Source organism: Hypanus sabinus, chromosome 8 (assembly GCF_030144855.1).
Source record: "Hypanus sabinus isolate sHypSab1 chromosome 8, sHypSab1.hap1, whole genome shotgun sequence".
Classification (NCBI taxonomy): Eukaryota; Metazoa; Chordata; class Chondrichthyes; order Myliobatiformes; family Dasyatidae; genus Hypanus; species Hypanus sabinus.
Genome location: NC_082713.1, coordinates 51589299 through 51614821, shown reverse-complemented (window position 1 = coordinate 51614821; position 25523 = coordinate 51589299). Strand labels below are relative to the sequence as shown.

Below are 25523 nucleotides of genomic sequence, written 5' to 3'. Positions count from 1 at the left end.
TGGAATGAGCTGTCAGCGCAAGTGATGATGTCAATTTCAAAGGGGCTTGGAGGGCTATGGTCTGGGTGCAGTTCAATGGGAGTAGGCAGTTTAAATGGTTTAGCCTGGACTAGATGGGCCAAAGGGTCTGTTTCTGCATTGTAGTTTTCTATGAATGTATGATGATCACAGATTAATTTAAGAGGATCTTTCAGAAAACACAGAATAATAGGTTCAAGCAAGAAATAGATGTTGCAATAAGTTAAATAAAGACAGCATCAAACTTAAAGACAAAAAATCAAATTATGTAATTGCAGGTTAGACAACTGGTTATAATATAAAAATACAGCAAATAATGACTCAAAGATTAATAAGATAGAAAAATTTGCATTATGAGATATAGCTAGCCAGAATATTAATATAGTACTGTAGCGGTGTGCTACACGCAGCGCTGGAATAACAACACTGAGTCAGTAAACTGCAGTTAAAGATTTTATTCGAACTTCGTGGCCTCGCTTTAAAGCCTCCCTGATCCCACCCTCCCCGGGCGCGGATGCTGTAGGAGGCACGTATCCACAGTCCCGTGCGGGCTTTTCCCCTTGTTGGTGAAGCAGATTTGGCGCCCTTTTGGGACTGGCCTTTATGCTGGCGCACTGGCTATTTGTGAGCCGGTTTGAGTGCACTAGGAAGTGGGTCGCCACATAACCCCCCTCCCCCCAGAACCGGCGATACACCCACCAATGTCCACAGTCTGGGCTGGACCCTGTTTGGGAGGTCGGCCTCTGTGCCGCGGTGCCGGAAACTCAACCGGTTGCACCACGTCCACATGGGCCGGTTTGAGTCGGTCCACCATGAAAACCTCCTCTCTCCCCCCAACGTCCAGCACGAACGTGGACCCGTTGTTCCTGATCACCGTAAACGGCCCCTCGTACAGCCGCTGTAGCAGTGGCCAATGCCCGCCCCTTCGTACAAACACAAACTTACAGTTCTGCAGGTCTTTGGGTACACAGGTCGGGTTCTGCCCATGCTGTGAAGTGGGTATGGGGGCCAGGTTGCCAAGCCTCTCACATAGTCTGCCCAGGACTGCTGCGGGTTCTTCCTCGTGCCCCCTTGGGGCTGGTATGAACTCCCTGGGGACGACCTGGGGTGCGCCGTACACCAACTCGGCTGACGAGGTGTGCAGATCATCTTTGGGCGCCGTGCGGATGCCGAGTAGGACCCAGGGAAGCTCGTCCACCCAGTTAGCTCCTCTCAGGCGGGCCATGAGAGCTGACTTCAGGTGACGGTGGAAGCACTCCACCAGTCCGTTCAACTGTGGGTGGTAGGCAGTTGTGTGGTGCAGCTGTGTCCCCAAAAGGCTGGCCATAGCTGACCACAGGCTGGAGGTGAACTGGGCACCTCAGTCGGAGGTAATGTGGGCCGGTACACCAAAGCGGAATACCCAGGTGGCGATCAGTGCCCGGGCACAAGATTCGGAGGTGGTGTCGGTGAGCGGGATCGCCTCTGGCCATCTGGTGAACCGGTCCACGATAGTGAGGAGGTTCCACGCTCCTCGCGACACTGGCAGGGGGCCCACAATATCCACATGAATGTGGTCGAAACACCAGTGGGTAGGGTGGAACTGCTGCGGCAGAGCTTTGGTGTGCCTCTTCACCTTGGCCGTCTGGCAATGCATGCACGTTTTGACCCATTCACTGACTTGCTTGGGGAGTCCGTGCCAAACGAACCTGCTGGAGACCATCCGGACGGTTGTCCTGATGGAGGGACGCGCTAAGTTATGAATGGAGCAGAAAATGCGCTGCCGCCAGGCTGCCGGGACAACGGGACGGGGTTGGCCAGTGGTGATGTCACAGAGTAGGGTCCTCTCACCTGGGCCTATGGGGAGGTCCTGGAGCTGCAAACCGGAGACTGCGGTTCTGTAACTAGGGATCTCCTCGTCTGCCTGCTGCTGCCAGCGCCTCAAAGTCTACCGCTTGGGAAAGGGTATGAATGTTAGAGCGAGAGAGCGCGTCCGCCACGACATTGTCCTTACCCGAGACGTGCCAGACATCCATCCTGTATTCAGAGATGTAGGACAGATGGCGCTGCTGGCGGGACGACCAGGGATCGGACACCTTCGTGAACGTAAAGGTAAGCGGCTTGTGGTCTGTGAACGCGGTGAAGGGCCGACCTTCTAAGAAGTATCTGAAATGCCGGATTGCCAGGTATAGCACCAACAGTTCCCGGTCAAAAGCACTGTATTTGAAATTGGGTGGTCGCAGGTGTTTGCTGAAAAATGCCAGGGGTTGCCAGCAACCCTCGATGAGTTGCTCCAGTGTCCCACCGACTGCCATGTTAGATGCGTCCACTGTGAGGGCGGTAGGGACTTCCATTCTGGGGTGCACTAGCATCGCGGCATTTGCCAAGGCTTCTCTTGTTTTAATGAAAGCGGCGGCGGACTCCTCATCCCAGGTAATGTCCTTGCCCGGACCCGACATCAGGGCAAACGGGGGCGCATGATTCAGGCAGCTGAAGGGAGGAAGTGGTGGTAGAAATTTACCATACCCACGAATTCCTGAAGGCCTTTGATTGTGTTGGGTCGGGGGAAATGGCAGACTGCGTCTACTTTAGCGGGCAGAGGGTTTGCCCCATCTGTAGTGATCCTGTGGCCCAGGAAGTCGATGGTGTCGAGCCCGAACTGGCATTTGGCCGGGTTGATTGTCAGGCCGTATACACTCAGTCAGGCGTAGAGTTGACAGAGGTGGGACAGATGCTCCTGACGACTGCTGCTGGCTATGAGGATGTCGTCCAAATAGATGAAAGCGAAGTCCAGGTCACGTCCAACCGCGTCCATTAACGGCTGAAACGTCTGTGCGGCGTTTTTCAGGCCGAATGGCATGCGGAGGAACTCGAAAAGGCCAAATGGGGTGATGAGTGCCGTTTTGGGGACGTCGTCCGGATGCATCAGGATTTGATGGTATCCCCGGACGAGGAATACCTTGGAGAAGATCCATGCGCCATGCAGGTTTGCTGCAAAGTCCTGAATGTGCGGCACAGGGTAGCGGTCCAGTGTTGTAGCCTCGTTCAGCCTGCGGTAGTCGCCGCATGGTCTCCAGCCCCCTGATGCTTTGGGCACCATGTGCAGCGGGGAGGCCCATGGGCTGTCGGACCACCGTATGATTCCCAATTCCTCCATCCTCTTGAACTCCTCCTTCGCCAGTCGGAGCTTGTCCGGGGGAAGCCTTCGAGCACGGGCGTGGAGGGGTGGTCCCTGGGTCGGGATGTGGTGCTGTACGCCGTGCCTGGGCACGGCCGCTGTGAACTGTGGTGCCAGAACCGATGGGAAATCCGCCAGGACCCTGGTGAAGTCGTTGTCGGACAGCGTGATGGAGTCGAGGTGTGGGGCTGGCAACTGGGCTTCACCCAGGGAGAACGTCTGAACGGTCTCGGTGTGGATCAGTCTCTGCTCGGCAGGTTGACCAGTAGGCTGTGAGACCGCAAAAAATCCGCACCCAGAAGCGGTTGGGCTACGGCGGCCAGTGTGAAGTTCCACGTGAACTGGCTGGAGCCAAACTGTAGCTGCACCGTACGGGTGCCATACTGTGCTGCCGTTCGTGGCCCTCAGGGACCCGGTTCTCTGTTGCGGGTGTCGTAACTCGTCAGAGGTAAGACGCTGATCTCTGCACCGGTGTCGACCCAAAAACAGCGTCCCGACTGCTTGTCCGACACATACAGGAAGCTATCCCAGCTGGACTTGGCGTTTCCCGGGAACTTGCAGGGTGGGCTACAGCGGCGGGCTTCTGCACCATTGCACCAAAGCACCATTGTTCTTTGGTCTCCTCACCCCTGCCTCTGGGGTTAGCGAGCTCTGTGGCCGGGCCTGGTCTGGTTTGCTGCTGGGAGCGTGGCCTGGTGATCTGTGCGACGGATGCCCCACTCTCCTTCTTGGCGTTCCACAGCAAGTCCGCCTGGGCTGCCACCTTCCGGGGGTCACTGAAATCTGCGTCGCACAGCAGCAGGCATATGTCCTCGGGCAGTTGCTCCAGGGCTTGTATCCTCCGGCCAGAGACAACATCTCATTCATTAAAGAAATCTTTCTCCCAAACCATCCAGGTGCAGTAAGCGGGCAGCCCGCTCGCGCCGTGAGAGTCCAAAAGTCCTTATGAGCAGGGCTTTGAATTCCATGTATTTGCCATCCACTGGGGGAGACTGTATGAACTCCTCAACCTCGGCCGCTGCGTCCTGGTTGAGGGAGTTCACCACGTAGTAGTAACGTGTGTCCTCCGAGGTTATCTGCCGAAGGTGGAATTGGGCTTCTGCTTGCTGGAACCATTGGTGAGGTTGCAGCGTCCAGAAGCTTGGCAGTTTCAATGGAACTGCATGAACAGATGCAGCGTCGGTCATCTTTGGCCCAAATATCGTTTGGGCCGTCAGGGTCACCAATTGTAGCGGTGTGCTACACGCAGCGCTGAAATAACGACATGGAGTCGGTAAACTGCAGTTAAAAAAGATTTTATTCGAACTTCGCGGCCTCGCTTTAAAGCCTCCTTGATCCCGCCCTCCCCAGGCGCAGATGCTGTAGTGGGCACATATTCACAGTCCCGCGCGCGGGCTTTTCCCCTTGTTGGTGAAGCAGACTTGGCGCCCTTTTGGGGCTGGCCTTTTTGCCGGCGCGCTATTTGTGAGCCAGTTCGAGTGTGCTAGGAAGTGGGTTGCCACAGTACGAACTTCTATAGTTATTTATAAAAGTTAATGAAGTAAGCATTGGACCTACAGAAACTGACTTTTGTGGAAGTAGTAATGGAAGGCAAGGAGATGGCACATGAAAAACATGGGAATTTTAGAGTCAGTCTCCATTATAGAGGAAATGAGTAACATCTCAGAAATAGCTGTAAGTAGGGGTGGAAGTCTAGAAAATTACAAATCATTAGGGAAGTCAAGCAGAGCAACCCATTAAATCTACAAGTGACAAGCTTCTGGGAGTTGGTGAACCACATCCTCGGGTGATAATGAAGTTTCTAAGACCATAAGACCAGAATTAGGCAATCCAGCTCATTGAGTCTGCTCTGTGTCTCAGGAAATCTAGTGAGACAGATGTTGCTATTCTTTTAACTTTAGAAAATCCCCTTGATTCAAGATTGGTCTCTGGTTGAAAATTAGCAAATTTAATTCCTTTAAGCGTAAAGGGAAGGAGAAAGAGGGAAACTACAATCTTGTAGCATAACATCCAGCAGTGAGAAAATGAAAAAAATGGTACAGAAAGGAACCTAAATACTTCAGAGCAATCAGACTAAGTCAGCACTGCTTTACAAAGAGATAAAAAGTTCTGGAATGCCCTGTGCCGCGGATAAAAGGAACATCCGAATTATATTTACATATCCAGAAGACATTTGATAAAATGCCACAAAGATAAATGTGCAAAACAAAAACTTATGGTATTGGAGGTAAATATTAATATGGCTAGAAAATGTGCTTGTATCAGGAATGAGGAAGTAGGCATGAATGAGTCTTTTTCTTGTTGGCACAGGTTATTGCCACAGGAATTAATACTGAAGCCTCAACTTTAACTGAATTGATGAAGGGCCTAATGAAATGGTTGTTACATTAGCCAGGCAAAATGGCCTACTCTTGTTCCTATTTTCCATGTTTCTCTGGAAATATACTGGAAACTTCCCATGTAAACACACTGGAAGCATCTCAGGGAAGATCTACAATGCCGATAAATGGGTGATCGTCTTGTGAGAACAGATTCAACAGGCAAGGTTAGTTTCCACTGGCATTAAAGAGAGTGAAAAGTGAATTAGTAAAACATAAGCTCAAAGTGAGAGAGGGACTAGTGGGGGTAGAAAAGGAACACAGAGGAAGTCGATTACCTGAAATAGAAAAATTGAACATTCATACCATAGGGATGAATGCTAGCTAAGCAGAATACGAGGTTGTGTCTTCCTGGTTTGTGTTTGGCCTCATTGCTTAGTGGAGAAGACCAAGGATAGTCAGGACAACTCTCCACTGGGAATTGAAATGGCATGCAATTGGAATCTCAAGGTAGCCATTGAAGTAAGAACACAAGTACGCTGTAAAATAGTGACCTAGTCTATGCTTGGTTCTGTCAATGGACAGTAGGCCATAATCGCAAGCACTGAATGATGGCACAAACTTGAGGGGCTATGATTCCTATTCTAGTTCATCATTCAAACACTCATATGCGTGACTGTAAATTTCCAAATTAACTTCAATTTCACAACAGTCAATATTTCAAGACTCAAAATATTGACCGTCTGATAAACATACGATTCCTTGGAAGAAAATTAATCAGACTAATACGATGCATTTAAATGCTGCTAAATTAGTGCTATTTTTTCTTGCAATTCACTGCAAGCCATCAAGTTAATCAAATGCAACACGAGTGAATCTGCAGATGCTGGAAATAAAAAAAAACAAAAAACACGAAATGCTGGCAGAACTCAGCAGGCCAGACAGTATCTATGGGAGGAGGTAATAATGATGTTTCGGGCCAAAACCCCTCATCAGGAGTGAAATAACATGGAATGGTCGAGGGGAGAATGCAGTGGTGGGATCTCCCTGTGGCCACACACTTCAATTCCACAGACCACTCCCACTCCGACATGTCTGTCCATGGCCTCCTCTACCGTCAAGATGAGGCCACACGCAGGTCGATGGAGGTAATACCTTACCTCCCGCCTCGGTAACCTCCTTCCTGCCGGCATGAACATCCAACTCACTGACCTCCATTGATACCCCTGCCCCCCACCCTTACCCCCATCCCTACCTATTATTTTAGTCTGGTTCTCTTTCTCTCTCTTTTTTCCCCCAGCCCTACCTTTCTTTCTCTTTTATTTCCCATAATTCTCCAACTTCCCCCTAGCCCATTTCCCAGCTCTCTATCCCTCCCCCCACTTCTTATCCCCCCCCTCGACCATCCCACGTTACTTCACTCTTGATGAAGGGTTTCCACCCGAAACATCGTTATTATCTCCTCCCATAGATGCTGTCTGGCCTGCTGAGTTCTGCCAGCATTTCGTGTTTTTTGTTTTTTAAGTTAATCAAATGTCTATGTTATTAACACTAATAAAATAGCAATTTTCCCACAGCCCCTCCAGGTTATTGTGAATACTGTGTTATGACAACAGGGATTTCTCCCATTCTTGACATGCTCTTAAATTCTGATTTTTCCTTGTATGAATTCATGCAAGTTTAGCCCACCTGTCCTAGAGATTGGAGGAGAGAGATAACTTAATGGTGAAGTAGCGCCGCAATTTATGTCATACATATCAATCTAACACAATTCTAATTAGGTAAGTGAGCATGGTAATGTTGGCAGCATGCTAGATTCTGGCAACAAAACATCCAGATTTTTTCTACCTTAAGCCATTTGGAGTACAATGATTCCTTAGTCCTCATTTGTTTTACCTTCTTGATCCAAATTCCAATGAGATACCATGCTTGACCCAAACCGCCATAAAATAAGACACTGTCAACAAAATTAAATTCTTGTAATATCTTCTGAATTTGCTGATTTAGAATCCAACTCTTACCCATGAGAAAGGGAAGCTTGTATATTGTAACATGCAAGAAGAGGCTTTTCCGAAAACTCAAATACAAAGTAATTGGTATCCTCATCATCCTCTTCGTCAAAGCCAGGGGGATTTGCCAAAATGTTACAAACGATCTCCTTATCCTGCTCTGAAAAATTGAAATAGAATCATTACATCCATCTAATTACATACTTTTGTTTGTACATTAGACTATATAAGTATTTTAAATACAGTATCAAAATAGCTTATATGCATATCTGATTATATCTGATGTTATAACTATGGTTAAGTGCAATACTTTATGGCCTTACTGTGCCTTTATGTGTTATCCTCAAAGACAAGTTCTACTGAGAGTACCAGACTCCCCCCACCCAGCCCCCCCCATTTCCCGGATAGGATGCCAGTCCAACATGAGGTTAACCCCCAGCATTTCGCCGGTACCCGTTTTCAGCTGGGTGGACTGGAGCAATGAGTGGTTAAGTGCCTTGCTCAAGGACACAACACGCTGCCTCAGCTGAGGCTCGAACTCACGACCTTCAGATCACTAGCCTTAACCACTTGGCCACGCGCCACACAGTGTTGTTGAAAGGGACATTAATCAGTGCTAATTCTAATGTAGACAGGCAAATAATTATCAATTTAACAGAAAAATATATACAGAAATATATTAAAATAATACTAAAATGACATTAGGTAAAACAATCTTCATTAAAGAACACAAGGGCACCTCAAGGGTGTGTGCTTAGCTCCCTGCTCCACTTGCTCTATACCTCCAACTGTATGGATAAACACAGCTCCAATGTCATCTGCCAATTTGACAATGAAACCACTGTTGTTGGCAGAAGCACAAGTGGCGATGAGATGTGGAGGAGCAAGAAAGATCAGCTGGCCATGAGTTGTAGTAAGAACAACCTTGCGCTCAACATCACCAGAACTGAGGTAGATTGTGGACTTCAGGAAGGGGAAGTCAGGTGAGCACGCACCAGTCCTTATTGGAGGGTATGTGGTGGAAACGGTGAGCAGCTCCAAGTTCCTGGCTGCCAACATTTCATAGAATCTATGCTGGGCCCAGCACATGGATGCAACCATGAAGAAGGCATGACAATTAGAAATGTAAAGAAACTTGGCATGGCATTAAAGATTCTGATAAACTTCAACAGATGTACAATGAAAAGCATTTTGACTGCATAACAAGTTCAAGTTTGTCATCTGACTGTACATATGTACATATAAAGCAATGCTTCTCCAGACCACGATACACCCACAAAATATATAATCACACACAGCACATTAAACAAAATATTACCACTACAAAATTAATAAAATATAATTTATAGTGGCCTGGTACTGGAATTTTAATTCACAGGAATGCAAAGGACTGTTACAGGTACAGATCTACAGGAGGCAATATCTCAGGAAGGCCAATAAGGATCTCCATCACCTGGGCCATACACTCTTCTCACTGCCACCATCAAGTATGAAGATACACAACTCAAGGTTCAACAACTGAGGAGCAGATGAGCAGGCAGATTTTAGAATGGTGCAGGAAATACAGGGTAGTAGTTATGGGTGATTTCAACTTCCCTCGTATTGATTGGCACCTCCTGAGTGCAAGGGGGATAGATGGGGCTGAATTTGTCAGGTGTGTTCAAGAAGGATTCCTGACACAGTATGTGGACCGGCTGACGAGAGGAGAGGCTATACTGGATCTAGTTCTGGGTAATGAACCTGGTCAGGTGACAGACCTCTTGGTGGGGCAGCATTTTGGTGAGAGTGACCACAACTCCCTTAGCTTCAGCATAGCTATGGAAAGAGATTATATCAGACAAAATGGTAAAGTGCTTAACTGGGGAAGGGCTAACTTTGAAGGGATGAGGTAGGAACTAGTGAGAGTAAATTGGAAACAGATGTTCAAAGGGGGAAGCACAGAAGTAATGTGGGAGAAGTTCAGGGACCTCTTGAGCTGGGTTCAGGATAGGTTTGTCCCACTGAGGCAAGGAAAAAATGGTAGGAAAAGGGAACCTTGGCTGACAAAACATGTGAGGCAACTCGTCAAGAGGGAAAAGGAAGCATATGTTAGATATAAGAATCTGGAAGTAGAAGGGACTTATGAGAAATATAGGGTAGCCAGGAGGGAGCTAAAGAAAGGACTTAGGAGAGCTCGAAGGGGGCATGAGAAGGCTTTGGCATGTAGGATTAAAGACAATCCCAAAGCGTTCTATGTGTATGTGAAGAACAGGAGGATGATGAGAACGAAGGTGGGACCACTAAAGGATAAAGAGGTCAACATGTGCCTGGAGGCGGAGGAGGTTGGGGAGGTCCCTAAATGAATACTTTGCATGAGTATTCACAAGTGAAAAGGATCTTGATCAGGATGAGGTCGAAGTTGAGCGGGCCTGTGTGCTGGATAATGTGGAGATTAGGGAAGAAGTAGCGCTGGATCTTTTTAAAAACATTAAGATTGATAAATCCCCAGGGCCGGATATGATACACCCCAGGTTGTTGTGGGAATTGTGAAGAGATCGCAGGAGCATTAGCTATGATCTTTGAATCCTCTTTGGCTGCTAGGGAAGTGCCGGAGGACTGGAGAATGGCAAATGTAGTTCCTTTGTTTAAAAAAGGTAATAGGGAGAAACCTGGGAACTATAAACTGGTGAGTCTTACGTCAGTGGTATGCAAACTACTGCAAAGGATTCTTAAAGATAGGATCTATAAGCATTTGGAGAAATACAGTCTACTCATGGATAGTCAACATGGCTTTGTGAAGGGAAGATCATGCCTCACGAGCCTGATGGAGTTTTTTGAAGAGGTAACAAAAGAAATTGATGAGGGTAGGGCAGTGGATGTGGTCTACATGGACTTTAGCAAAGCATTTGACAAGGTCCCTCATGAGAGACTCATCCAGAAAGTCATGAGGCATGGGAGAAGTGGAACTTGGCTGTTTGGATAAAAAATTGGCTTAAAGGAAGAAAGCAGAGGGTAGTTGTGGAAGGAAAGTATTCTGCCTGGAGGTTGGTAACTAGTGGAGTGCCGCAGGAATCTGTCCCTGCTATTTTTGATTTTTATAAGTGACCTGGATGTAGAGGTGGAAGTGTGGGTGAGTAAGTTTGCGGATGACACAAAGATTGGAGGAGTTGGGGATGGAGCTATAGGTGGTTGAAGGTTACAAGAGGATATCGACAGGCTGCAGAGTTGGGCAGAAAAGTGGCAGATGGAGTTCAATCTGGACAAGTGTGAGGTGATGCATTTTGGAAGGACAAATCAGAAGGCTGAGTATAGGGTTAATGGTCAGTTACTTAAGAGTGTGGATGAACAAAGGGACCTTGGGGTTCAAATCCATACATCCCTCAAGGTCGCTGCGCAGGTTGATGGGGTAGTTAAAAAGGCCTATGGGATGGTAGGCTTCATTAACAGGGGATTGAGTTCAAAAGTAGAGAGGTCATGTTGCAACTTTACAAATCTCTGGTGAGACCGCACTTAAGAGTATTGTGTTCCATTCTGGTCACCTCATTATAGGAAGGATGTGGAAGCTATGGAAAAGGTAAAGAGGAGATTTACCAGGATGTTGCCTGGTTTGGAGAACAAGTCATATGAAGCAAGGTTAGCAGAGCTGGGACTTTTCTCTTTGGAGCACAGAAGAATGAGAGGGGACTTGATGGAGGTCTACAAGATTATGAGAGGCATAGATAGGGTGGATAGTCAGTACTGTTTCCCAGGGCACCAATAGCAAACACCAGAGGGCATATGTGCAAAATTAAGGGAGGGAAGTTTAGGGGAGACATCAGGGGTAAGTTTTTTTACACAGAGAGTTGTGAGTGCCTGGAATGACTTGCCAGGGATGGTGGTGGAGGCTAAAACTTTAGAGGTATTTAAGTGCCTCTTGGACAGGCTCATGGATGAAAGAAAAATAAAGGGTTATGGGGTAGTGTGAGTTTAATACTTTTTTTTAAAGATTATATGCGTCAGCACAACATGGAGAGCTGTACTGTGCTGTAGTGTTCTATAACAGTTTCTTCCCTACTGCCACCAGCTCCTTGAACTACCTAAAGAACCCTAATTCTACTTTAGGCTGTATTTCCCTCAACTTACATTAATGTTATGCTTACTTTTCTTTATTCTGTCGTGTAGGTTATGTATAATTTATGTTAATCTAAGAAAATATATTTTATGTTGTCATGTTTTGTACGTACTTTAAATTTACATTGTGTGAGATGGGAGAGTGGAGATAAAATCAGGGAAGATTAATTGATTGTGTGTGAAAGGCTGGAGAAATGGTTGAGGTAATGGGAAGAGTGGGTGGGATTTTACAAAGATGGTAGTCCAGAAATCACAGATATCCTCAAGTGACGAATCAATCAATTGTGAATTACTCTCGGATAAAATCATTTTCAATCACACAATATTTTTTAAAAAGTCTAAATTACAAATATTAATGCCAACAAATCTTTCATTACAATAGAAGCAAAAGAAACAATTTTGAGGGAAACATGGAATGGAATATGATAATAAATGGGTTCAAAAATGATTACTGGTTTTTTTACCAATGAGGATTATAGTAAAATATGACACATTAAATATAGAATGAGTATTGGAATTGACAAAACAAAGGTTCTGAGTCCAAGAGTTCTCCATGTAAATAGTTAAAAATCAGATTGCATAAATATACCATTTTAACTGCAAAACTAAAAATACACTGGATTAATTCAGACTAACAATTAACTTTAGTTATCACAACCAATTCACTAAGGAATAAAATAACCATCTACATAACCTTATGTTAACTTTGAATACCACAATGTACTTCAAATACTACAATGCTAGATTCTAATAACAAGTTTTCCAAAAGGATGAAACATTACACATTAGAATGATAAATAAAATATACATTTACATTCCTACCATAAGGGGTAATATTTTGTTTGTTAAAAAAGTTTTAAACACATTCCCGAAAGGCAATGAGCTCATGATTTTCTACGGCACTGTACACTTCTGGGTAATTGGTGTGTTGCAAATAAAAGTTACTGACTTGTCCACTGATGGAGAGCATAAATTATACTTCATTAGCAACTTTTAGGCACTTTCAGGTATGGGTATGGTAGCATTCTTTTAAAGTTGATTTATAGTTAAGTTTTTTTCACACACATGTGTTAGCCTACCTTTCTTGCCCCACAGCCCAACCACCCCCATTCAGCCTGGACTACCCTACTGCAGGGTCTGTGAATTGAATGGTAGAATGTATCTTCACTATTCTTTCCTCTGTAAGAATACTTTAATACTCACCACATGCAGAACTGCCATAAAATTCCCAATGAAGGGCTGGATCATCCTCACTTCGTCCCCTCAAGTCAGTAAAATACTCTGTAGACAATCAGTAAAAGTATTTTATTGGAAAGCAGCAATTTTTGAAGCAGATTATGTCATATTTATATGCAAGCTACAAAATCTTAACCTGATATTTTGACATAATCAGGAATGTTACTATTTATAATAGAAGATTCCAAAGCAATGACGTTGCCATGAGAATGAAATTCAATCAGCAGAAAAATGAACAGTAGCAAATCAAATTTGCACAGCAGTATACCGTGGTCTTTTTATGTGTTTTACTTTAATTGTTTTTAAAATGTCACACTAATTACTTAACTGCAGCTATTATTATGCTTACAACAAAATCCCACTAATAATGATGTACCAAGAAAATAAACAGTATTCTTGAGGATAAAAAGATTACTAAGATATTGGGAAAATTCTCCTACACATAGCTATAAATCAATTACTGTCATTTGATGGCATCAATTTATCAACCCTCCTGGAAGGAAACAGAGATATTGCAGCAAGCTATCTAAGTGATTTGACTGGGGATTTCTTCATTACAATTAATGCAGGTAGTTGTTTAAAGCAGAACATGGGAAGGTGTAATTCATCTTATAGGCTCTCCTCTTAACACAGAATATAAATTTTTATTAGTAACAACTGGAGTTTGGTGAGAACCACATTCTGTGCACTGGTGACTATGATTTTACAGAATACTTAGCAGAAGTATTTCAAGTTGATTTCCGTTAAATTGCCCGTATGGACAATGCTTCCCAAGATTACTAATGGTGAGTTGGCTCATGCCCTAAGAAACACAAACAAAATGCTGGAGGCACTCAGCAAGTCAGACGTTATCTATAGAAAGGAATAAGCAGTCGATGTTTCAGGCTGGGACCCTTCAACAGGACTCAGGAGAGCCTTCATTGCCCTCCCAATTCACTTTGTTCCACAGGGTCTAATGACCCTTAGTTTCAGTGCAACATACACAAAATGCTAGAGGGACTCAGCAAGACAGGCTGCATCTATGGAAAAGAGTAAACAGTTAATGTTTTGGGCCGAGTCCCTTTATCAGGATCCTGTTTACTCTTTTCCAAAGATACTTTTGCACACTACGCAATTCAATTTCAATATATAAAATGAATCACAAAGGAAGGGAATTGTGGCTGTCAAGGGAAGTTAAGGACTGCATAAAAGTCAAAGAAAGGGCATGTAAGGTAGCAAAATTGAGTGGAAAGTTAGATATTGGGAAGCTTTTTAAATCCACCAAATGTCAACTATAAAAGCTGCCTGGCCTGCTGAGTTCTTCCAGCATTTGGATCTCCAGTATCTGCAGATTTTCTCATGTTTGTGGTTTTAGGCTTCAGTTTTTTGTGCTCCCCTTCCATTAGTACTGCTACTTTTTATAGTTGGTAAAGTTATGCAGCACAGCAGGAAGGCCCTGGACTGGTGCAGACAACAGAATCTCACTGAGACCAATGGCATTTTCAGAATCAGAATCAGGTTTATTATCACCAGCATGTGTCATGAAATTTGTTGACTTAGCAGCAGCAGTTCAATGTAATATGTAATATAGAAGAAAAATAGATAAATCAATCAATTACAGTATATGTATATTGAATAGATTAAAAATCATGCAAAAACAGAACTAATACATACTTAAAAAGTGAGATAGTGTTTACAGGTTCAATGTTAATTTAGGATCAGGATTACCATCCTGAAACTGTTGTCTTTCATTGTAGAAATGCTCAACTGATTAATATGACAAACTAATGTAAGCATCCATAAAGCACAGGTTAGATTTTAAGATCCTGGATATTACCAATATTGTTAGTGTAGCCAGAAACCATGGCATTGACTAGCAGGAGATTCCTTTCATGATCTATACCAACTATATGCTCAATAAGCACACTCTCTGGATGAAAATGTCTGGCTTATTCATCAGAACCATCATGGGCACAGGAGCAGAATCAATTGTGGGCTGAACTCATAGGAAACCAGCAGTAGTGGCAAATAGTGGCATCTGAGATGCCTCCTTCTTTTGACATAAATCATACAGATTAAATCATTACTTTACACAGAAAGAGAATCTTAGTGGCTTCTCTTGCAGATGTGAGCAACAAGAAACAGCACTTAGATTTGTTGCTGGAACAGTCTGGGATGAACCTGTAAGCCTTTCACCCTTACCTCACCTCCAGAGAGGTAACAAAGTTTTAAATCATGAGTAAATCAAAAACCCTTAAGTTCTCATAGTTCTGCTAAGAGTGCTCCATGCGAGTTATATGGGCAGAAATAAATACATAACCCATGATGCCATTAAAGCACAGTAAAATGAATCACACACAAATTACCACAAATCTTAATCCAGAAATTTTTAGAAGTATGATCTACTCCAGGACAAAAAATGATTTTGGATTACATAGGCAACACAAGTGAATCTGCAGATGCTGGAAATAAATAAAAACACAAAATGTTGGCAGAACTCAGCAGGCCAGACAGCATCTGTGGGAGGAGGTAGTGATGACGTTTCACGCCGAAACCCTTCATCAGGAGTGAAGTAACATGGGACGGTCGAGGGGGGATAAGAAGTGGGGGGAGGGATAAAGTAGAGAGCTAGGAAGTGATAGGCTGGAGGGAAATGGGCTAGGGGGAAGGTGGAGAATTATGGGAAATAAAAGAGAAAGAAAGGTAGGGCTGGGGGGAGATTATAGTGAGGGGGGAAAGAGAGAAAAAGAGAACCAAACTAAAATAATAGATAGGGATGGTCCAGACTAAAATGATAGATAGGGATGGACCAGACTAAAATAATAGATAGGGATGGACCAGACTAAAATAACAGATAGCCTCCTACCTGCTGGCATGAACATCCAACTCCCAGACCTCTGTTGATACCCCTGCACTCCCTTACCCCCATCCCTATCTATTATTTTAGTCTGGTTCTCTTTCTCTCTCTTTTTTCCCCCTCACTATAATCTCCCCCCAGCCCTACCTTTCTTACTCTTTTATTTCCCATAATTCTCCACCTTCCCCCTAGCCCATTTCCCTTCAGCCTATCACTTCCCAGCTCTCTACTTCATCCCTCCCCCCACTTCTTATCCCCCCTCGACCATCCCATGTTACTTCACTCCTGATGAAGAGTTTCAGCCTGAAACATCGTCACTACCTCCTCCCATAGATGCTGTCTGGCCTGCTGAGTCCTGACAGCATTTTGTGTTTTTATTTTGGATTACATCATGCTTTTAAAAGATGGTGCTGCACATTCGAATTTCTACTCAAAAAATAGTGTTGCACGTTCTCAATATCTTTAAATTCTCACCCTTGTTTTCAAAGCTTTCTGAATCCATGAAATTTCTTATCTCTATTTCTCTCTAATCATCTGATATATTCCAGTACGATGACTCTACTTTGGAATTCCCTGAATAAAATTCTCTGCTTCTACTTCCTTCTTCAAAACGCAACTTAAGATCAATTTAATTGGTCAACCAGTTTATCATCTGTCCTATATATGTTTGATATCAAATGTTAGTTTATGCTCTTCGAAATCTGTTGAAATGTTATTACTACAATAAAGATTTGTGTAAATGTCACTTGATGTTATTGTTATTCTACAGCCAGACAAATCCTAAACTTGAGGAAAAAAATAACACCTGAAATATGGATAACACAAAGACAAATGCGCAAAAGCAGAACACAATTCAATTTCAATATATAAAATCAATCACAAAGGAAGGCAATCGTGGCTGACAAGGAAAGTTAAGGACTGCATAAAAGCCAAGGAAAGGGCATATAAGGTAGCAAAATTGATTGGGAAGCTTTTAAATTCCAACAAAAGTCAACTATAAAAGCAATAAGAAGGGAAAAGATGAAACATCAGGGCAAACTAGCCAGCAATACAAAGCAGAATACTAAAATTTTTTCAGATATATAAAGTGTAAAAGAGAAGTGAGAGTTGATATTGGACCACTGAATATGATGTTGGTGAGGTAGTAATGAGGACAAAGAAATGGCAGATGAACTTAATGGGTACTTTGCATCTCTCTTTACTGTGGAAGATACTTACTAGCAGTATGCCAGAGGTATGTGAGTGTCACACAGCAGGAGTGAGTGCCATTGCTATTACAAAGGAAAAAGTGCAGGGCAAACTCAAAGATCTTAAGGTGGATAAGTCACCTGGACCAGATGGACTACATCCCAGAGTCCTGAGAGAGGTTGCTGAAGAGTTAACAAGTGCATTGGTCATGATTTTTCAAAAATCACTTGATTCTGGCATGGTCTGGCAAATGTCACTCCACTCTTTAAGAAGGGAGGAAGGTAAAAGCCAGGAAATTACTGGCCAGTTAGCTGAACCTCAGTGGAGAGTTGGAATCTATTATTAAGGATGAGGGATACTTGGGGACTAATGATAAATAAGTCAAAGTCAGCATGGTTAGTGGTGTTCCTCAGGGGTAAGTATTGGGACCGCAACTTTTCATACTGTTGGTCAGTGATTTGAATAATGGAATTGATGGCTTTGTGACAAAGTTTGCCGATGATAGGAAGATAGGTGGAGGGATAGGTAGTGCTGAGGAAGCAACATGATTGCAGCAGGACTTAGACAAATTGGAAGAATGGGCAAAAAAGTGGCAGACAGAATACAATGTTGAGAAATGTATGAAAATGCATTTTGGTAAAAGGTACAATAGTGCAGACTATTATCTAAACAGGGAGAAGGTTCAAACATCAGAGATGCAGAGGGATTCTCAAACGGTTAATTTACAGGTTGAATCTTTGGTAAAGAAGGCAAATGCAATGTTGCCATTTATTTCAAGGGGAACTAAATATAAAAGCACGGAGATAATGCTGACGCTTAACAACACACCAGTCAGACCACACTCGGAGTATTGTCAACAGTTTTGGGCTCCTTATCTCACAAAGCATGTGTTATCATTGGAGAGAGTCTAGAGGAGATTTACAAGGATAATTCTGGGAATGAAGGGGTTAACATATGAGAAGTATTTGGCAGCTTTGGGCCTGTAATCACTGGAATTTAGAAGAATGCGGTGGGTTAATGGAGTTGAGTGAAATCTGGGATCAGCTATGATCAAATAGTGGAGCAGACCCAAAGGGCAGGATGGCCTAATTCTTCTCCTATGCCTTATGGATTTGTTGTGAATTTCATTAAGTCTATGATTTTTATTCCAAGTCTGGGCAACCATTGGGTTATTGCACATTAAAGCTTGGATTGTCACAGTTGTTTGTAAAGCAAGTCTGAACAGTACTTCAATAACATTGCAACAACGTACAAGGCCCAGTATCAATACAGTTCACCTACAAACTGACCTTCAGTAAACATACTGTACAAGCATGCTTCATTGTTATTTAAGTACTGGCATCACTGCAATTAAATGACTTGAGTGATAAAATTGAAGAAAAATCTCTTCTGTCAGTGTACTATGAAGTTTTAGAATTCTCTATTCCAAGGAATTGTGGCTTTTCTGTACATTCAAAACTTACATTGACAGAAGCTTGGGCATTAGGAAACTAAATAATACCGAGAAAGTATGATGAACATGATATAGAAATTCAGCCATAATTTTACTGAATGGGGGAGTAGACTCAAGGGACCTCATACCATGCTTGAACTTCTTTCTTATTTTCTTACATACAGCTGACTGCATTCAATTAAAGTACATCGAAAGCATCTTACAAAGATTACAGTGAGAATAAAGGATTTAAAAATAATATTCCTACTGTACTCTGTTGGTTCTAATGAACCAGTCTCACAGAGTTTATCATAAATAGTCCACTATTTAAATAGTAGAACTAGTCCACCCACCCAAACCCCCATCCCCCAGAATTCATAAAGGTCTGGTACACAGATATTGAAATAATACCAAGGCATGCCCCAATATGAAAGTGGGGTGCTGCCTTTACAGCCTTTATGCTTTCTAAAAATGTTATTGCAAATTTAAGTGGAATTTTAACTAATTTTAATTGCCAACTGTTACAGCAGATAACTGAGTTACACCTGAATCCGAAGGGGACCAATATCCTTGTGGGCAGGTTCGCTAGTGTTGTTGGGGAGGGTTTAAATTAAGTTGGCAGGGGATGGGAACTGGAGTGATAGGGCTAAGAATGGTGCAGTTTGTATACAAATTGATGCAGTGTGTGGTGGGGATTCTGATAGGTCAAAATTGCTGTGATAGGGATGAGTTAAGAGTGTAACATGGACCAAAATCGAAAAGGATGACAAATACATGACTGAAGGTGTTTTATTTGGAATGCACAAAGTACACAGAAAAGGGTAGATGACTTTGTAGCACAGTTAGAGATTGGCAGGTATGATATTGTGCACATCACTAAGACCTGGCTGAAGAAGATCATAGTTGGGGGAGCTTAACTTCCAAGGATTCACCTTGTATTTAAAGGACAGACAGGTTGGTAATCGGGGTGGGGTGGCTTTATAGGTAAAAAAAATGAAATCAAATCCTTAGAAAGAGGTGATATAGAATCAGAAGACATAGAATCATTCTGGATAGAGTTAAGAAAGTGCAAGGGAGTAATATACAGGCCCCCGAACATATAAATTATATAACATATAACATATAAATAAAAACATAAAAAATAACATAAATAAAAAAGGCGTGTAATAAAGGTAATGTTATGATAGAACATCAGGCTGTTGCTGAATCCCAAGAGTGGAATTTGTTGAATGCTTACAAGATAACTTTTTGGAGCAACTTGTGCTTGAGCCCATTCGGGGAAAAGGCAATTCTAGATTGGATGTTGTGAATAAACCAGATTTGATTAAGGAGCTTAAGGGAAAAAGAACCCATGGGAGACAGTGATCATAATATGATAGATTCATCCTGCAGGTTGAGAGGAAGAAGTTAGATGTATCAGTATTGCAGTGGAGTAAAGGGAATTACAAAAGCATTCTAGAGGAGCTGGCCAAAGTTGATTGGAGGATGACACTAGCAGGGATGACAGCAGAACAGAAATGGCTGGAGTTTCTGAAGGCAATTTAAAAGGCGCAGAATAGATATATCTCAAAGACGAAAAAGGGATTAACGAAGTAACCATGGGTGACAAGGGAAGTCAAAGACTGCATAAAAGCAAAAGAGAAGGCATATAATATAGCAAAAAAATGTTAAGTTAGAGGATTAGCAAGCTTTTAAAATTCACCAAAAAACATAAACAAAGATGAAATATAAAGTTAAGCTAACTAGAAATATCAAAGAGGATACCAAATATTTTTTCCAAATATACAAAGAGCAAAGAGAGGTGAGAGTGGATATTGGACCACTGGAAAACAACGCTGGGGAGGTAGTAATGGGGGACTAAGAAATGGCGAGACAAACATAATAAATATTTTGCACCAGTTGTTACTGTGGAAGACACTATCAGTATGCCAGAAATTTGAGAGTGTCAAAGGATAGAAGTGAGTGCAGCTGCTATTACAAAGGAGAAGATGCTTGGGAAGCTGAAAGGTCTGAAGCTAGATAGTCACCTGGACCAGGCAGACTACATTCCTGGGTTCTTAAAGAGGTAGCTGAAGAGATTGAGGAAGGATTAGTAATGATCTTTCAAGAATCACAAGATTCTCGTATGGTTTCACAGAACTGGAAATTTGCAAATGTCACTCAACTCTTTAAGAAGGGAGGGATAATAAATCTGCCATGATGAAGTGGATGACTAAATGGCCCAATTCTCCTATGTCTTACAGTCTAAAGAGAAAGAGGTAAGGAATTACCATTCAATTTCATTATTCTCCAAGTATAAAATGCTTAATCAAGCAATTTTGAAATGTTTTGTGGAAACTGTAGCACTAAGTGGGCAGTTAATTCATTTTGACAGTCTTATTTAAGAACTCTTTCAGCAGTCAGGTGTTGTTTTGCAGATTTTCCACACATTTCAACAAGGAGACAAGGTCACAGTTCAATGTCTTTACTGACAGACAACACCTTGAACAATACACTCGGTCTCTTTCAAATCTCTTACTATCTTTCCTTTCAGTTAGTCCTGATGAAGGGTCTCGACACAAAACGTCAACAGTGCTTCTCCCTATAGGTGCTGCCTGGCCTGCTGCGTTTCACCAGCATTTTGTGTGTGTTACTCGGTCCACACTGTCCACTAATTTGCTGTCCTCCGATTCACATACTCATGAAGTCATGAATCCATGCACGCAAACATGAGAAATAATTAGCTGCCTGCAAAAGTATTCTGTCAAAGGACTACCTATTGTGCATTATTCAAAAAGAGAACCTTGTGAGTTCAAAACCAACCACTGATTGTAAAGATTAACACAATCAACTGAAAGAGTTTGTTAATCAAGATCATTTCCTTTTAGGTACCTGAACACTTCCATGTATTTTTCTAAGTGTGTTATTGCTTTTATACCATTACAGGGCATACGTGTGCTGACTTGGTATGCTGGGTACAGAGCAAAGTTTCTTCTGGTTCCCACCCCTTGTTATCTACAATAAATTTTTATCCCTATGGATAATGAGGATTTGTGTTTAGTACTGAGGAGTAATATGAATTGCCAAACTAGATATTGGCTGAGGTGTTGGATGTGATATAATTAATTGTTTATGTGTGCAATCCAATTTTTGCATTTAAAGTACCACCTTAAATAATAATACATTAATAAGAATTAATTATAATTTGTTATTTTAATTGTAAGTTATGATCAGATATAGAAAACATACATTTTATGTCTCTGGGTAAAGTGAAAGATTATAAATATAAATATTGAATATGTAGTTTACATACATACCTATAAGAAAATGTTCCATGGGCTCACTATGAGTCATCTTCAGAACTGTCTGACCGGAATAGGTAGCGAGGGTAGGATCTGCACCATATGACAGAAGAACATGGACAACATCCAAGTTGTCATTCACAACAGCATCATGAATAGGTCTAAAGAAGTAACAAAAATGCAAAAAATTAAATTTGAAACCATACTTAACCGGCCACTCCAGCTATATTAACAGCTAGTTAAAAATCATACTTATAAATATCACAACAACTGAAGAATAACTTTAGCAGTAACACATTAAAAAATTTTATATCATATTTTATTTATATCAAATGTTATTTGGAGAAAACTTACTCCATCAGTAATATTCTATTAATACTGAAATGAACACATCCAATTTGGCTAATTACTGCATAATCAGTCTACTCCTAATAATCAGCAAAATGTGGAAAGGCAGCATCTTCGATGCTACCAATTGTTGATTAACAATAATCTGCTCACCAATGCCCAGTTTAGATTTCAACAGGATCAGTTTAACTCAGAACTCATCAAAGCCTTGGTCCAAACATGGACCAGGGAACTGAATTCCAGACATGAAGTGAATTATGACATACAAACAAGCTGGATGAACTCAGTAGGTCGGGCAGCATCCGTTGAAATGAGCAGTCAACGTCTTGGCCCGAAACATTGACTGCTCATTTCAATGGATGCTGCCTGACCTGCTGAGTTCATCCAGCTTGTTTGTACGTCTTGATTTGACCACAGTCTGTGCAGTATACTTTGTGTTTATGAAGTGAATTATGTCCTGAGAAAGCATTTGGCTTGAGTGGGACCATCAGGAGTTCAAGATAACAGAAAACAATGCACAACACAGGGCAAAAAAAAACCTCTAGTGATTAAGAGTGACACCTCATACAAAGGAAGACAACTGTGAATAAACATCCAGCCCGAGGACATCACTGCGGAAGTTTCTTAAGAGTATTGTCTTAAGCCCAAATGTCTACAACTGATCTGCTTCCCATCACAAAATCAGAAATGGAGATCCTTGTTGATGCTCACTCAATATTCAACTCTGCAGCAAATTTGAATACCCATATGATTGGCTAGTAAGTAGTATTATTCACACCAAAGAAATGCCATGTAATGAATATTTCCAACAAGACAGACCAACTAGCAACCCTTCATACCCTATGTCACCACGATTGCCAAATCCCCAACCATCAATATCTCGGGAGTCACCACTGAACAAAACCACACAACCTTGGATATTTTGCACCTGACATTTGAAAGCTCTTCTCGTTCTGCAGATAACAAGTCAGGAATGCGATGGAATATACTCCTTTGACTGGATGAATGTAGTTCCAAGCTCAATACCATCCTGGACAGTGGCTACTTGTTTAGCATCTTATCCACTACCCTAATCATACATTCTCTACATTACCTGTGTACAATAGCTGTAGCCTGTATCTCCCGTAAAATGTGGTCAACTGTCTAAGCTATCCCAATACCAAATCCCAAACCTGCAATGTCTACCACCATGAAAGAGTAGAGCAGCTAGCATCTGTAAGTAACATCACCTGCATGTTTCTCTCCAAGTCTTAATTAGAAACCATCATAATTAGAAATATATTACAGATCCTTCATTGTCACTGGATCTATATCCTAGGACTTTTAAACCAAGAACACTGTGGGAATACCTTCATTAGAAGGAAAGTAGCAATTAAAAATGATAGCTTACAACCACTTCTGTCAAGAGCAACTAGATATGGACAGTAAGTGCTGGCCTTCCTAACTAAATCCACAGACCTAAACACATAGTTAAGTTTCAAAATAAATGGAAGCTTTCTTTGTTTAACTATGCATTTACTAGGAAGTGAGCTAACCTTATTGAAACTACATAAATGAAAAATTCTTGGAGTGAAGAGATTATCATCATATCAGTACCGTCTCGGCTCAAACCAAGATCCAGTTTAAACCAACTTGCTTTCATCACTTACTGTAGGTTCAGACTGGCTTTACTCCAAGTAATTAATATGATCATAGTGAATGAAAAATACAAAACGTCTTGTTTTGTTTTGATTTTTAATTCTTGAATAAAAACTGAAAATAATTTAAAACTTTTTTTAAATACCCCAATTCTCTTTTATTAAGAAAATTAATAACTTAATTTAGTGGTACATAAATTATTTTATGAAGAAGGCCCAAATGACAATCTGAAACATTTCAAGTGCAATTCAGACAAACAAGGAAGTTTCAAACTTCCTATGTGATCTTACCATTCAGAAATCTGCCTCTGGTAGCATATAAAATCTGGGACAGTTTCAAATTATTTACATATTTTTAATTTAATTGAATTTAATGAAAAATATTTAGTGGTTTAATAGTATTTTCTAATATTGAATATGTTTTATTTACAGTTGCATGGCTTAATTGGCTGTCAAAACTCTACTGGGGATGGGCCATATGAAGCCTTTCTATTGGTCAGGTACAACCTGCAAATTTACCCACTTTCTGTCCTTGATTTCTTGAGTTGATGTAAATGAAGCCCACAGTTTGAAAGTGGATGCATATTCATAGCATCTGAAGCTGCAGATTCAGTATGAGTGTGACCTCAAATAGTATCACACTCTTCCCCCATTTTTCATATGCTTAAGTTAATATTAGTTTGCTGGGATAAATACTAACATAGTTTAATAGACGTACTCTGTGGGACAAATATCAGTCTTAAGGCGTTGTATGATGAAAGGGCCAGAACTGAGAGGGATACTGGGCTGAAGGGGATTGCAGAGAAATGGAGGGGTAAAAAGCACTAAATAAACATTAAAGCCAGAATGTTAAGCATACTTTGTTTAACTGGGAGTCAATGTCACTCAGCAAGAACAGGGTTGATGGCTATACAAATCTCCATATGAGTTAAAATGTAAGCAACTTTTTTTTTCAATGAACCCAAGTTTATATGTTAGAATGAGGGAGGACAGCTAGGAATGCATAAGACCGTAAGACATAGGAGCACAACTAGGCCATCTGGCCCATTGAGTCTGCTCCAAACATTCAATCATGGCTGATCCTTTTTTTTTCTCTCCTCCTCAACCCCAGTTTCCGACCTTTGATGCCATGTCCAATCAAGAACCTATCAATCTCTGCCTTAAATACACCCAATGACCTGGCCTCCACAGCTGCATGTGATAACAAATTCCACAAACTCACCAGAAATTTCTCCACATCTGTTTTGAAAGGGCACCCCTCTGTCTTCTGGTTGTGCCCTCTTACCCTAGACTCTCCCACAATGGGTAACATCCTTTCCACATCTACTGTCCAGGTCTTTCAACATTCAAAAGGTTTCAATGAGATCCCCCTCAGCCTTCAGAATTACAGCGAGTACAGATCCAGAGCCATCACACTTTCCTTGTATGATAACCCATTCATTCCTGGAATAATCCTTGTGAACCTCCTTTGGAGTATCTCCAATGCCAACACATCTTTTCTAAGATGAGGGGCCCAAAACTGTTCACAATACTCAAGGTGAGGCCTCACCAGTGCCTTATAAAGTCTCAGCATTACATCCTTGCTCTTGTATTCTAGACCTCTTGAAATAAATGGTAACATGTCATTTGCCTTCCTCACCACTGACTCAACTTGCAAGTTAACCTTCAGAGTGTTCTACACAAGCACTCCTAAGTCCCCCTGCATCTCAAATTCCTGGTTTTCCTCCCTGTTTAGAAAATAGACCACACATTTATTTCTACTACCAAAGTGCAATGGAATAGTTAACTCTGGAAGTTACAATGGCATAGACAAGGATATCAGCAGCACATGAGCTTATGGAGAATTGAAGTTTCTCATATAGATGAGAAACAGAATGGGGCCATGGATACATTATACAAGGACACCAAGAGGAACAATACAGGTGTGGGAAGAAAAGCTGTGAAGGAAAGCCGTTACTGGCAAGACCAAGACTA

The 25523-nt window shown here is 42.0% G+C and overlaps 1 protein-coding gene across 4 annotated transcripts in view; it reads right to left on the bottom strand.

Moving 5' to 3' along the window:
• bcorl1 (BCL6 corepressor-like 1) overlaps nucleotides 1–25523 on the bottom strand; it is a 212139-nt gene that overhangs the window by 11364 nt on the left and 175252 nt on the right. For all 4 annotated transcript variants that reach the window (XM_059977160.1, XM_059977163.1, XM_059977161.1 and 1 more), the window contains 3 exons: nucleotides 21580–21725; nucleotides 12795–12872; nucleotides 7515–7662 (listed from right to left, as the gene is read on the bottom strand). In XM_059977160.1, the coding sequence (XP_059833143.1) occupies nucleotides 7515–7662; nucleotides 12795–12872; nucleotides 21580–21725 (372 nt within the window). The remainder of the gene's footprint in view (nucleotides 1–7514; nucleotides 7663–12794; nucleotides 12873–21579; nucleotides 21726–25523) is intronic.